The following is a 13,703-nucleotide window of genomic DNA, read 5'->3' as shown; positions in this document are numbered from 1 at the left end:
GAAGCGGTAAAAAAAACTGGGTTTTATTTGTCAGCAAAGTAACTTTCCATTCGTGTGCTTGGCAACAGCCCATTCTCGAAAAAAACTCAAGTTTGCATCAGTACTCTACTATTTTAGTTTTTACAGCGATCTTACAGACACTTGTGTCTGCGAACCACAAGTTGAGAAACACTAATTTGCATATTGTTGCTTCGTTTTTTAGACCAAGTTTTCAAAAAAAATAATTTGAGGTATAAACCACATAGAGGTGGCAAAACACGTCATAAAGTTTGCATATACCAGCGTTCATAAAATCAAAACATAAGTGCTTGTGATTAAATACCAAAATAGTGTAAAATATGATTTGGCAATAATTAAAAAAACATCAGCAAAAATACAAGTTCTTGAAAAACAGTTGGTATTTTGTTTAGCATTACACCAGTTGGACGTCAAATTTGTTAAACATGCAACCTGGTGGACGAAACGCTTGTTCGGTATTTTTTAAAATTAAATACAGAAGTAGTGTAAAATATGATTTTGCAAAAATTAAAACCAACAAATTTTTTGAAATCATTGCATTCTTCTTTTCACTTCATTCCTGATACTCTGGATGTAGCTAGCTTGTTGCGAAGGCAAAGCACTTTCAACCAAATATCGTGGAATCATTCCCCCAATGTCAGTGTTGACGAACAACTCAAGGTAGCTCTGAGATGAATTGCTACAAAATTCAAGGTTTAGTTTCTGATTCAGCAAATTTTAAACACTTTCACCTTTTTTTCTGTGCAATGGCATAACCTGCTGGATAGTTTGTGGCTCGAACAAAAGATTTTGTCACTGGCCGTGAATGATGTGTAACACTTTGAGCTAGAACAATACAATAGATGAACTAATATAACATTAACATTTAAGTAACATACTCTCATTAGCAATATATCTATTAAAATAAATGACCATGATTTAGTAAAAGGGGTGTGTAACTTAAATTAGGTTGATAAGACCACGACTCACACTTTACACCTTATTCCAGTGGTTCTCAACCTTGTATTGATTGCATACACCTGACAACATTTTCTATTTTTGCGTACCACCTAAACCCTGTTTGTATGGGTAGAACAAGAGACAGGCCTATTCTTGACTAGGATAGCATATTTTTTTAAACAAGCAAGGAAACAATTCCAAAATTATGTCCAAAATATGAGTTTTGCCCAAGTTGGGTCGGGAAAGTTGCTTTTATCAGGGGTCCCGCACAATTTTCGTTTATAAATTCTATGACTTTTCCAAAACTTTTCAAGAAAAAAAAAACGAATTGCTGTAACCTTAACCGAAAAAAATCGAGCAATTCCCACAGAAAAAACCAGAAAAGAGGCTTTGGTATATGTAGCCAATTTACCGTACTTGAAACGAATATACAAACGTTATGTAACTTAAAATTCCTATCTCTATCTGGCATTTCAGGCGCCAAATTCCATAATTTTTCAAGGACTTTTGCAAACGTTGGCTTTTTTCAAAACTTTTCCAGGCCTTAAAAGTACAAATTTAAATTCCATAACCTTTCCAGGTTTTCCATACCCGCGGGAACCCTCTGACTTGATTAAGGTACAGTGAAAAGCTACTTAAAGCTCCGGCGTACCATTTGTGGTATGCAAACCACTGTTGAGAACCACTACACACAAGCTGTTTGGTTGCTTTGTAAAACTGTTTGCACTAGTTGTGTAATTTATCAATCTGTTTACAAACTAGTAGGGTTGGGCCCACTTGCAAGGATTTTACCAAAATCGTGTATCAGGACAAACTATAATTTGACAGAGGTTGCATGTTGTACTCCTAGTGCATGAAAATGTCTCCACAGTGCGCATTGGGTAAATTAATGCTGGGTTATTTTGACTGTTACTTGTTTTTACACAAAAAAATTGAAATATTTTTTTAACTCACCGAAAATCCACGAAATATTTGCATAATCTGCAAAAAAACAATGTTTCAGTTAAATGAAATACAAGTCTATTGCAACTTATCTCACCGGGGTGTGGATCAGTGTCGAATGTTTTGAAGCAATAAAGATCCACAAATTCTCGTGCGGATATCATCCCTCGCATTACAGGGTGTGTTAATATCAAACCGATAGCAATGCTCTACAATGACCACAATAAAAAGTTTACAACTCCAGTTGGTGGTTTCCATCATATATTACCACTTAACTAAAGATTCGTAAAGTCATACCAGTGAATTTGATAAAGTTAGTTTTGTTCTTGGTGTACATACATGACATCAATTTTGCAATATTTTCTGCTTTGGTCTTTGTCATAGACCAGTGGTTCTCAAACTTTTTCATATTTATTTCAAAAAAGTCGTTTTGCCATTATTTTGAGGGCTCGCGATCCTTAAGCCTGAATGTGTATTTCAGAATAACGAAAGTTGATTGCGGGATTTTAGCTAGTTATGCAAAATTGCGCATAACAATGATCCAAAGACAGCTTGTGACATCACAGACAAGACAAATAAAATTACGGTAGTGCGCGAACAATTACGTTTTTGATAGTTGTCATTTAATCAAGGCTATTGTTTCGCAATTGGGGACAGTCGATTCTCAATTCTACTTTGATTTAAACTGATTTAGTGGCACAAACTGATGCCAAACAAGATTGTAGAAGCACTTCAACCTTTTCGCAGACCTTCAAAAATTGCCTCACAGACCCCTTAAGGACAGTGGACCCCAGTCATAGACTAAAACTTAGTTTTGTTCTTGGTGCACACTAAATCAATTTTGCAATATTTTCTGCCTTATTGTTTGTCACAGACCAACAACCAAACTGCAATTGTTTTGACTTAATAGAAAGCAGATCATAAAACCTTTGCAGCAGAACATAAAGTTGTTTTGCCGTGAATTGTTTTTGCAGTTTACAATATGTAAGCACAAATTTCTTTACCTCGTTTATTGTCTCCAGTCTTTCATAATGAGCAACACTTTTATCCCAAGAAAGTCTTTCGTTTGTTGTTCGGGGAGGTTTCATCATTGAATAAACCACGTCCTTTGGAGCATCAATTTCAGCAACAAACTTGTATCTGAAATAAATATGCTATTGCTGTCAATCACAATGTACAAAAAAGTATTGCTCTTCCGGCAGTTTCTATCTCAAGTTATCACAAGTCGGGAATTGTTTATTTCCAGGTTAAAATCAGCTGACAGTCTTACAAAAACAAATTAATTTCGCTAAAAAGCATCTTCAGTGTCTATAGACAGTAACAAAAGGGATTAAAATTAGAAAAAGCTAATAGATAACACAGTCAACTGATTTAACCTGGAAATAAACATTTATTTACCAGGATTTATGTGAAGTTATCAATGTTATAAACTGATGGGAATGCAACAACAAAAACTTACGCTGTTCCTCCGAAGTTCGGAGATTGTTTCGTAAAAACTTTGATATCACCCTGCAATTAAACATAGTACAGAGTAACATGTCTAATTACATGCCTTCTTGTCAAAACATAGTCATGTTTATTTACACAAACATTCACTCTGATTGTTTTTTTTTTGCTCAGTCAAAACAGTGCCTGTTTGTGCATTTGTAGTTATCATGAAACTAATACATTGGGTAAAACATCTTACCACAGTTTTTAGATACTTCCAGCTTTGTTCTGTCCCACGCAATGCCAGAGCATTCTCAGAAAGACTCTCAGCCATTTTTACATATTCCACCATAATTTTAAATTCAATTCTACAATTTAAGAAATCTATAACACAAACAAAAAGTTACATGCACTTCCAGTTTGGTTACAATCAGTGTTGGGATTCAGCCGGTTGGCACCGTTCTATAAAACCGTCTCACGATTTTTTATGAGATCAGCGAACCAGTTAGCATTACTGGTTACTGTCAATGAATTTTAGTAACAGAACCGGTTGAAAAAAAATTGAATTCCACCACTGGTTACAATCATTCAATATTAGCATTCAGCATAACTGCCAGTGTTGAATATTTCAATAAAAAGTAAACAAAACATAGTTAATCTGTCCATTAAAACAAGGTGGTATTTGTATCCTTTTTTACTAATCCCTTGTTTATGCAAAATGAATTGAAATGGTACATGATTTCTTCAGCAGTCAAATATTGTCCATGAATACAAAGTTTTTCTTCGTCATAAAACTGAACAGTTATTGTTGGTTCCGAGCCATCATGAGCAACGTTAGTGTTAATCGGGCAGAGGCGATTGGTTTTTCGACTCTTTTCTCCCGAAACAGTCATCCAAAAAGATTTTGTGGATGTTGAATTTTTTTCCCATGGACACATATGGATTTGGATCGAAGAAACGTTTGTCAAGTCGGGTCTCTTTCTGGCAATCTTCACCAATTTTCCAATCACGGTTGGCACAAACCTAGGTGGACCGGCCATCACTTAATCACCTGTATGAAAAAGCACATCAGATACTTCTGTTGAAGTATTGTAGATCAGTCTGCAGAGTATGGCAGCTGTGTGCGCGATTAATAAAAAAATGCATGCTAATTTCTCAGGGTTGCACATTAGAATTTTGCACCAAAGGCATTTAATAGGCCTGCTTTGACCTCTTTCACTTGCTTTGCGCCTGCTGAAATTGGTCTCGTTCGCGAACTTACGGGTCGTGCACGCGCGTACAAGCGGGACATATCGCCCAATATCTGCCATTTTCTGCAGACTGGATTCTAGATGAAGCATAATGGGTATGTTGCCAAAAGAAAACAATAAGATTACTGTATGACTGTAGTCAGGGATGAATTGAGCACTTTAGAGGCCCAGAGCACCTGACAAGTAAATCTAGCCTGAAGTACTGTTGCATACTTAGTTAGTACTTAACATCCACAGAAAACAACACACATTTCGACATTTAAAACAAAGTATTTGGGAATGTAACGTTTCTATAGGGGCCTTTCCCTTGAGAACATACTTACTTTGCTTGGTGGTTAGTGCGGTCCTGGCAGTAATAAAACAAACAATATACCTGATTTTTGATGAGGTAAATTAAATATCACGTCAATTATTGATCCGAGTAAAAACAAAAAACGTACAAAAATATCTCAGTAAACTTGGCAAACAGTGCGAGGCAGCTTAATTCGTAACAAGTAACAAGTTTACTTCGTACATGATTATTATGAAAATTGCAAACTTACCTGGAATATCAAATAAGCTTCAAATTTCTCGTCCACCTGAAGTCATGTGTCGGGTGAAGTTAGTCAACCGTGTCGCACTTGTAACGCTTCACCAGTTTTTTCTCCCCACAAAATGGTTAGAAGTTAGAACTTAATGTGAAGCGACAGGTACTGCGTTGCCGTTGTCAAGAAGAAAGTCTTTTAAAAAAGGCGAAAATAATGTTTATTTCTCTCTGCACAAAGCACTGCACAGTAGTTTCATGCAACTCTTTTCCGTTAGATGTGACTGGACTAACTGAAACTATACTTTGATTGAAGCTTATTGTAATAGTGTCATAAGAATGCCATCATACTGTTGTGTTCCTGGTTGCAAAAGCAAGATTGGAGGACATCTTTTTCCTACAGACAATTTGCTATGTAAAAAATGGAGAATTGCAATTAAGAGAGAAAATGCAGGATCAAAGACACTTTGGAAACCAAACTTAAGCTATTCAATTGTGTGTTATAAACACTTTAAGCCAACAGATTATGTTATTGCTAATAGATTTCAACATGGAAGACGAAGAAGGCGCATTTTGAAAAATAATGCTGTACCGTCTTTATTTTCATTCAGAGAAACAGTGTCAGAAGAAAGCAAACGAAAAAGAAATCAAATTTGCACTGTCTGTGAAGTGATACCAGCAGACGTGGTTTGCAAAATTGAAGTAAGTTCTGTGTATACAGAAGTAGCATCTCAAGCCAATGATTCTGCTATTTACCAATCAAATGCAACAGTTGCTACACAAACAGCTGGCCCAACGCTGTTGTGCAACAAAGTAAATTTTAATCTTGAAGTCTTTAAAAATGACAACTCTGCTGTACAATATTACACTGGGTTTGATGATTACCAACATTTTGATCTGTTTTTTAACGTATTGGGTCCTTTTACTTCAAATTTGAACTATAAATGTGATGATTTGAGTCCAAGGAATCAACTTTTCCTTACCGTCATTAAGCTTCGACAAAATAAAGATTATCAAGATCTGGGCATCTTATTTGGTATATCTAAGCAAAGCATTTCAAAAATTGTTTCTACTTGGGTCAGATTTTTATGGCATCAGCTAAAAGAAATCAACACATGGCCATCTTCTGAAGTAATAAAGCAATCCATGCCACAAAGTTTTAAACAGCAATTTCCAACTACAAGAGTTACTGTGGATGCAACAGAAGTTCCTATTGAAAGACCTACTGATCTAGTCTCACAATCAAGTACATTTTCCACAAATAAGAATAAAAACACAATCAAAACTATGGTGGGAATAACACCAAGAGTAACAGTTTCATTTGTGAGTGATAGCTTTGGGGATGCTGCAAGCGATAGACAGATTATCGAAGAATGTGAATTGTACTTAGAAGCTGCAACCCGGTTTGAACCGAAAGATAGCATAATGGCAGATCGTGGAGTGATGGTGCAAGATCTTTTTGCCATGCATGATGTGTTTGTAAACAGGCCTACAATGCTTCGACGGCAGTCACAACTAGCATCAAAAGATGTGGTAAAAGATCGACATATTGCATCAAAAAGGATTCATGTCGAGCGTGTGATAGGCCTGGCCAAAACTTATAAAATTCTGCAGTCAACAATTCCACACGGCTTGCTTCCCCTTGTATCTAAAATAGTTTTTGTCTGTTTTATGTTGAAAAATTTTCGTCCCAAGTGTAGTGTATGAACTTGCATAATAAAAACATTTTATTGCTGTTTATACAGAACAGATTACATAGGAAACGAAACCTAAACAATACATAAAATACAAAACCTAAACAATATTGCAAATGCATTTAGTGAGAAATGGTCGCCGGTGTGCTTCATAAAAGGTTTTTAACTGGGGAAGCACACATGTGGCATAAAATTGAGGATCTGGTTTTACTATTTCCATGTAAAAGTCACAAAGTGTATATACGATAAAATAGCATTGTGATTTTTTAGTTATTGCAAGTTGACCTTGATTATGAAAGTAATAATTGTGGTTGTTATTAAGGGAAAGTTTACCGTCTACTAATTGAAGAAATGGAAAGTCTTTGCCAACAGCTATTTTAGAATTTCTACCATTATAAGGGCATTTAACTTCTGCTGTTGCATTAACTCCAACTATAGCATCAAGAGTGGCAGAAATAGTGATAACCATGACCCTTAGTGATAACCATGTAATTCAGACCAAAACAGTACTCAGGCAGAACTTGTGCTGAATGGTGCCTGATTCTATAGCTTACGTTTCCGAGATAATCTTTTACGCTTTGACGTGCTGGGCTGATGAAAAGACTGCAATTGTTCTGTACATGACGGTCTTACTTGTACCACATTACTTTTTTATGAAATCTGCTAACATTAAAGCAACAGCAGCTTGCATGTCCCATGAGGTCCTTTTCCTGCTGGGCATTCACATGTTGTATTTAATATTTCTCCTTCAGCACTTAACTGAGATTGATGTTGTAGCACACATGCTTCTTCATAGAGGCCTTTACAGTTCCAATAATATACGTCACATTGTTGAGCAAAAGCTCACTGCATGCCTGAATGTGGTTTGCAGCAAGTGACACTTTCCCTTTTTTAATCAACTTGACATCACCATGACATAATTTATCAGTAACTGCCCGGATTCTGAAGTAACTTGAACCAGATTTTGGCCAGAACATTGTGTCCTGTGATACAGTGTCTACAAAGGAACAGGTGAAGTCATCATTTCTTTCATAGGCTTTTAAGTTGTTAAGTAGGGATGTTCAAAGTAGAATATCGAATCTTTTGGATTCGAATCCATTTTTTTCCGTTTATATCGGGTAATTGGAACCGATATAAATGTGTGCTCTCGTCGTTGGTAAAAATGTGAACACTTATTATTAACAACCCCAATAAAACCCACGTTTAGTGGTTAAGGTGTAGTGTGTGAAATACCTTTTCCCGTTTTCATATCTTCCCCCATTATCTCTTCGATGCTGAGCCCAATACAAAGATCTCGAGGCCTAATTACATTTTTTGAGACTCTTTCGGAAATGCATGCAGTCGGGGCAGTGGTGGGACTCAGCCAGTTCATACCGTTTCTATAGAATCTCATCACTGAGTAAGGGCTATTGGGGTGAGGGTCGTTCAATACAGGAACGTTATGAACATTCAGTCTACAAAGGTAATTTATGAATGTTGATTGTCACAAATCCACACAATGTAATTAGGACCTAGCGAGGCATAAAAAAGCAAAAAGCACACAAATTATAACTTACAGACAGTCTTACACAGTAGAAGTTATTGAAACTTTGAAACATAAATGCTTGATTGAAAATACCCAAAGGAATTCACATTTACAAGCAACATTTTTCAATTTTTGTAGCGATAAAAAAATCTTTTTCCACAGCACAAGGTATTAAACAGAAGTTTTGATCACGAAGCAACCATTTGGCCTCCAGAAGCAATTTTTCTCTTCTTTTTCCTGCACGACCTTAAATAAGCAAGAACTGCAGCAATATCATCCATGGGAAAGTCTTTTTCCGTCATTCCTTGTGGTATTCCAAGCATTTCTTGAGCACTTGTCCAAAACGTTTCAAACTTAATGTTCGGGTAAGCAGTCATCAGTTTGTGGACGGCCACTTCATTTGCCTAAAATTAAAATGATTTTTGTAGGGATAAAAAAATGTGTATCAACAAATGATATTTTTGTATTGATTGAGGTTCCATGCTTAGCATTGAGGATCAAAAAAGTTGCATTTGCTTTAAAGACACAGAATCAGAAAACAGTAATTTACTCTAAACGGTTAAAAATGTACGGTTAAAAGTGCAATAAATTCAACAAATATGAGGTTCAGCTCTTAACATTGAGGGATTAAAAAGTGGCATTTGCTTTAACGACACAGAATCAAAAAACAGTTGCAAAAACCTCACATTTGAAAATACGCTAAATTAAACAAACGCATGGCGCATAGTAAAAGAGAACTGTGTAAATGACTGAGTAAATAAAGAGGCAAGTCTGCATGAACCATTGTGAATGTGATTTTTAAGTCTTCTTGTGTTAAAGCGAATTTTGCAGTTCCAGTTATTTCTGGTCCTAATATCAGTTAACATACAAAGTTGTTTTTCTATTTCTCCCACTTACTTTGCTACATCCCATCACATGAAGATCTGCCAGTTTCGGCAAATTCTCACATAGAATTGTTAAACCTAAGTGGGTAACTGCAGTGTGGCCGATGTCAATCCCTTCTAACTCCTTCCAATATTTTGCAACATGTTTTAAACCTAAAGATAAAACAATATAAAAGTTACTCAAAATAGATTTTTTATAAATCTCGAAACCAAACCTTCATCAGTGATAGAAGTTCCAGTCAAATGTACCTCAGTCAATTTCTGAAGGTTTTTCGCGATAACCTCAAGACACCTGCAAAAATATTCTCAGATAAATTTACCGAAATCTGGTATTTGCATGTTGTGCTCATGCTTTTTAGTCATAAATGCACAATCATGTTTGTTTCAGACATGAGCGCACATCCTTTATGCCATTACTGACTGCATCAAATGTTCCTACATCACTAACAGTCACCAAAGTTTTTCCTGACGAAAAAGTCATACAGCAGGAAGCATAGCAGTAACTAAATTGTGCACCTTCCCAGACCAAGTCTTTTTAAACCAGTTTTAAAAGCCACATTTCCAGCAAAAAGTTTTAAACAAAGCTCAGCTGTCAGTACATAAAATACTTTTTGGAAACTCAGGATCGAATTACGACAGTTTTTGCCTATAAGTGCATTTGTTTGCTTGAAATCATTTGACAACCAATCAATCCAAAATAGACACATCTTGATAAGTGACAAACAAACTTCCAAACATTTAAACATATATGATTTACTTACTCATCATTGAATTCATTTTGCATTCCAATATTTAAGTAAGTGAGCTCTGTTAAGTACGAAATTCCTTTGAAGTCTTCAGATGTTACTTTCGTCACCCTCCCAATATCAAGGCTTTTCAGACATCTCATTGGTGGAAGCATCCTTATTCCCTTCCCTGTGATTTTCGTCAGAGCAATATGCAAAGTTTCCAAACGCTTTTCCGTGCGCTCTCGTTCCCCGAGAATTAAAAGAAGATCGTCCGTTATCTTACAAGAAAAAAATAAATTATTAAAAATCAATCACTCGTCTAGCACAGGGATGTGCCAAAGTTCAGCCCATGGGCCAAATGCAGCCCGCAAATTTCATGTGGCCCACAGATGATGTTTCAAATCTTGTACGGCCCACTATAATTTGGACTAAATTTTTGGGTTGTGGCGACTTGCGACTTTATTCAAAAGCTTTCCTGGAACTTTATTTAACGGTGAAAAGGAAATTATGCATGGTGCTGACGCAACAAAATCCCACAAACTCCTTCCATATATTTTATGTTCTCATTCTACGGTTAAAAAAACGCAAATAAACGTTGGCCCGTAGGTGTCTTTATCTGATAAAAATTGGCCCCCATTAAAAAAAGTTTGGACACCCCTGGTCTGGCAGACAAAAATACTTGTAGAAGCAAACTAGAAACATTACATCATTGAGAAGCAAAACGACCGAAAACTTTGTATTCAACAACCCTAAACATCTCACCATATCATTATCGTTTATTTTGATTTTCGTCAGATTCTTGCAATCTTTGATGACAGCTATCATTCCCCTGTTTGTCACCTTTGAATTATGATTCAAATCCAGAAATTGGAGATTCTTTAAATATTTGGCAAACTGAAAATAAAAATATACAAGCTAGGATCAGAAATAAATCTTTTTTAGGTAGATTATGTCATTTTCAAATTTGGTGAACCATTACAGCAGTATGTGCATGAAATTTTTGACATAACTATGATGTCTGTTTCTGAGGGCTTATTTACACAAAACAGATAATGCATTACAATGAGCTTAAGCATAATCTGAGAAAACTTACTGTGAATAAGCAAATGTCATTCATCCCGATCGAGCTGAGATGGAGAGAAGTAAGTTTTGTGCAATTTTTTACAAAAGCGATCATTGTTGATTCTGAAATTCCTGTGCTAGTGCATCTATTAACAGCATTTCACACCCATAACATAATGTCATGAAAATATGTTTGTGCTTAAAGTGCACCACTGACATTTTATTTTCTCTTATTCTGTATATGTAGTGTTATATGTTTAATTAACCATTGTCATATTTTAAATATACTTTGTGTATTCTATGATAAGGATTAGTGAATATGAAATAAAGTAAATAATGTGTGTCACAACAAAAATAGTAAATAAAATCAAATTTACCCATTTAGTGCAATTTTTTCCAGGTTTGGACACAACTTTGAGAATTCCAGTAGCCCCTGTTCAGTAATTTTGTTACAACCTTGCAGTTCGGCCGATATCACATTGTTGCTGTATTTTGCCGAGCGAATTAAAACTTCATCATCAACCTACAAGTGGAAATAAACATTATTAATTTCATCAAAAAGTTGGGAAAATCATCATGAAACATTCTGTGCAAATTCCACAATGCTAGGAAGCAGGTATACCAGGTCAGTCTTTAGAACATGGCAGTTCCCAACGAGGTCTCAGGCGTGCACGACCCACATGGCCAGCATGTGCGTGTGCATTACCCCTAAATTTGTGTGCAATAAAAAATTAAGTGGGTGTAAAGCAAGCGATTGAGGTCAAGGCAGAATAAATGCCTTTGGTGCAAAATTTTCGCTACAAAAGATATGTTTAAAAAAATCCTGTGTACAGCTGCCTTACTCCGTCTGTAGGATGGATACCAGGCACCAGATTGGAAAGAATGGCCTGCGCGGAGGATAACGCAATATGTTGGATTTCCCCTTGTAATCCGCGCAAATTTAGGCTTTTTACGTGTAATCCGCGCAAAAAATGTTGTCCGCGCAACTTAGCACAGCTTTCGTAGGTAACTATAATAAACTTTCTTTAAAATTTATATTTTCGTTTTACAATGAAGTTCTATGTCGTCACAAGCCTTATTTCGCGGACAATCCACGTAAATCAGTCAAGCGCATCGAAACTTACCGATCGTCACGCTTGAAATAACATGTCTATTTCGCTACCGTAGTCGTTAAAAGTACATTTATCTGTATTTTTAGGACGTAGTTTGACAATTAAAGTGACTTTTGCGTAGGCAAGTTAAATGAAATAATGTATTCTGTATGACAAATAATTAAAAACAGTTAGGAGCAGTTTGGCAATCATAAATTATCCCCACAAAACAAATCAGCAAAATGTTTGAATCGTTATGAAAATGAAAAATTGTAGAATCTAGCAGAACAGCTGCGTGCGCAATAGAGCAAAACTGAAGATTCGTCGTGTTTATTACTTTATTTAGTTGTTCATTTTGTCGGCTGGATTGTCGTGCAAGCGTTACATACAAATTGCGTTAATCGTTAAATCCACCTGTCAATCAAAAGTCTATCAATCGGCGCAGAAAATTGTAATTCCGCGCAATTATTTTGACGAAAAAAATATCCTCCGCGCAAAAATAAAACTTTCCAATCTGGACCAGGCATGTTAAACATACCAGCTTTCGTCCCATAAATTCAAGCTTCTTCCAGAAAGATCCATCGAAACACACTTGGTGCCACAATTTGCACACAAAGCAAACATCGAGAACTCTATCGTCTGACGGTATAAATGAGAAAATCTGCAAAAAAACAATTTGCAACACTATTTTTAATGCCATACAACATTTGTGATGCAAATATAATTTAGTTTTCACTTACCTTCAGCAACACACTGAAAGGCAGGTTGTTTATATTGATCGGCTTTTTCTGCTCAGCTTCACTCATACTTTAATATTTCATTCCGTTTTTTGTGTTTAATTTTTTTTACTCTGAAGTTTTCAGTTGTACTTTATTTATTTAAGTTCCATTCAACCTAACTCAAGAATAAACTATACAAGTACTAACTGAAGTATTTTTTTTTCTAATTAAGAATCAAATGGAAGTTATAAATATAATATATACATCAAAAATTCAGATTGAAATTTGTGGCGAGATGCGTTTGAAATCAAGTTACTGGCGAGCAAAGTCTGATTTCTATGACTCTGCTGGCGAGTAACCACAGGGGAATCCCCGCTGAGTTTGGCAGGGCTGCATTTTTTCCTGACATGATTATATTTTTTGCCAGAGCCTGCTTCATATGGGGCGCCGTTGTCGAAAAAATTAAGTTGCCGCAACTTAATTTTTTCGACAACGGCGCCTTAAGGCCGTTTTGAAAACAAACAAAAAACTTGCAAGATAGCTAACTTGCGGCAACTTAGCGTTGCAAGTTAGCTAACTTGCCGCAAGTTAAGTTATCTTGCGGCAACTTAGCTAACTTGCAACGCTAAGTTGCGGCAAGATAGCTATCTTGCGACGCGAAGTTGCCGCAACTTAGCTAACTTGCAACGCTAAGTTGCGGCAACTTAGCTAACTTGCGACGCTAAGTTGCGGCAAGATAGCTATCTTGCCACGCGAAGTTGCCGCAACTTAGCTAACTTGCAACGCTAAGTTGCGGCAACTTAGCTAACTTGCAACGCTAAGTTGCCGCAAGATAGCTAACTTGCGACGCTAAGTTGCGGCAACTTAGCTAACTTGCAACGCTAAGTTGCGGCAACTTAG

At 36.3% G+C, this 13,703-nt stretch overlaps 3 protein-coding genes across 3 annotated transcripts; 1 reads left to right on the top strand and 2 right to left on the bottom strand.

Moving 5' to 3' along the window:
• Positions 1–7: 7 nt before the first annotated feature.
• On the bottom strand, positions 8–3,994 carry LOC145209546 (stAR-related lipid transfer protein 6-like). The gene is made up of 7 exons (XM_080079855.1): positions 3,587–3,994; positions 3,359–3,408; positions 2,904–3,039; positions 1,997–2,108; positions 1,912–1,938; positions 750–843; positions 8–697 (listed from the first exon to the last, which is right to left on the bottom strand). Exons 1-7 carry the CDS (start codon positions 3,677–3,679, stop codon positions 550–552), a joined length of 660 nt encoding a protein of 219 aa, XP_079935981.1. The 5' UTR covers positions 3,680–3,994; the 3' UTR covers positions 8–549.
• Positions 3,995–5,211: 1,217 nt separating this feature from the next.
• LOC145209538 (uncharacterized) lies at positions 5,212–6,840 on the top strand. The gene has a single exon (XM_080079847.1). The coding sequence runs from the start codon at positions 5,440–5,442 to the stop codon at positions 6,805–6,807; it is 1,368 nt and encodes a 455-aa protein (XP_079935973.1). The 5' UTR covers positions 5,212–5,439; the 3' UTR covers positions 6,808–6,840.
• Positions 6,841–8,242: 1,402 nt separating this feature from the next.
• On the bottom strand, positions 8,243–13,020 carry LOC145209541 (F-box/LRR-repeat protein 17-like). Its single transcript, XM_080079850.1, has 9 exons — positions 12,825–13,020; positions 12,623–12,745; positions 11,371–11,516; positions 11,025–11,139; positions 10,694–10,825; positions 9,965–10,209; positions 9,419–9,495; positions 9,217–9,356; positions 8,243–8,723 (listed from the first exon to the last, which is right to left on the bottom strand). The coding sequence occupies exons 1-9, from the start codon at positions 12,888–12,890 to the stop codon at positions 8,508–8,510; spliced, it is 1,260 nt and encodes a 419-aa protein (XP_079935976.1). The 5' UTR covers positions 12,891–13,020; the 3' UTR covers positions 8,243–8,507.
• Between the last annotated feature and the right edge of the window lie 683 nt (positions 13,021–13,703).

The sequence above is a fragment of the Phallusia mammillata genome, chromosome 1, assembly GCF_965637545.1.
Source record: "Phallusia mammillata chromosome 1, kaPhaMamm4.hap1.1, whole genome shotgun sequence".
In the NCBI taxonomy this organism is placed as follows: Eukaryota; Metazoa; Chordata; class Ascidiacea; order Phlebobranchia; family Ascidiidae; genus Phallusia; species Phallusia mammillata.
This window is presented reverse-complemented; position numbering and strand designations above follow the sequence as displayed.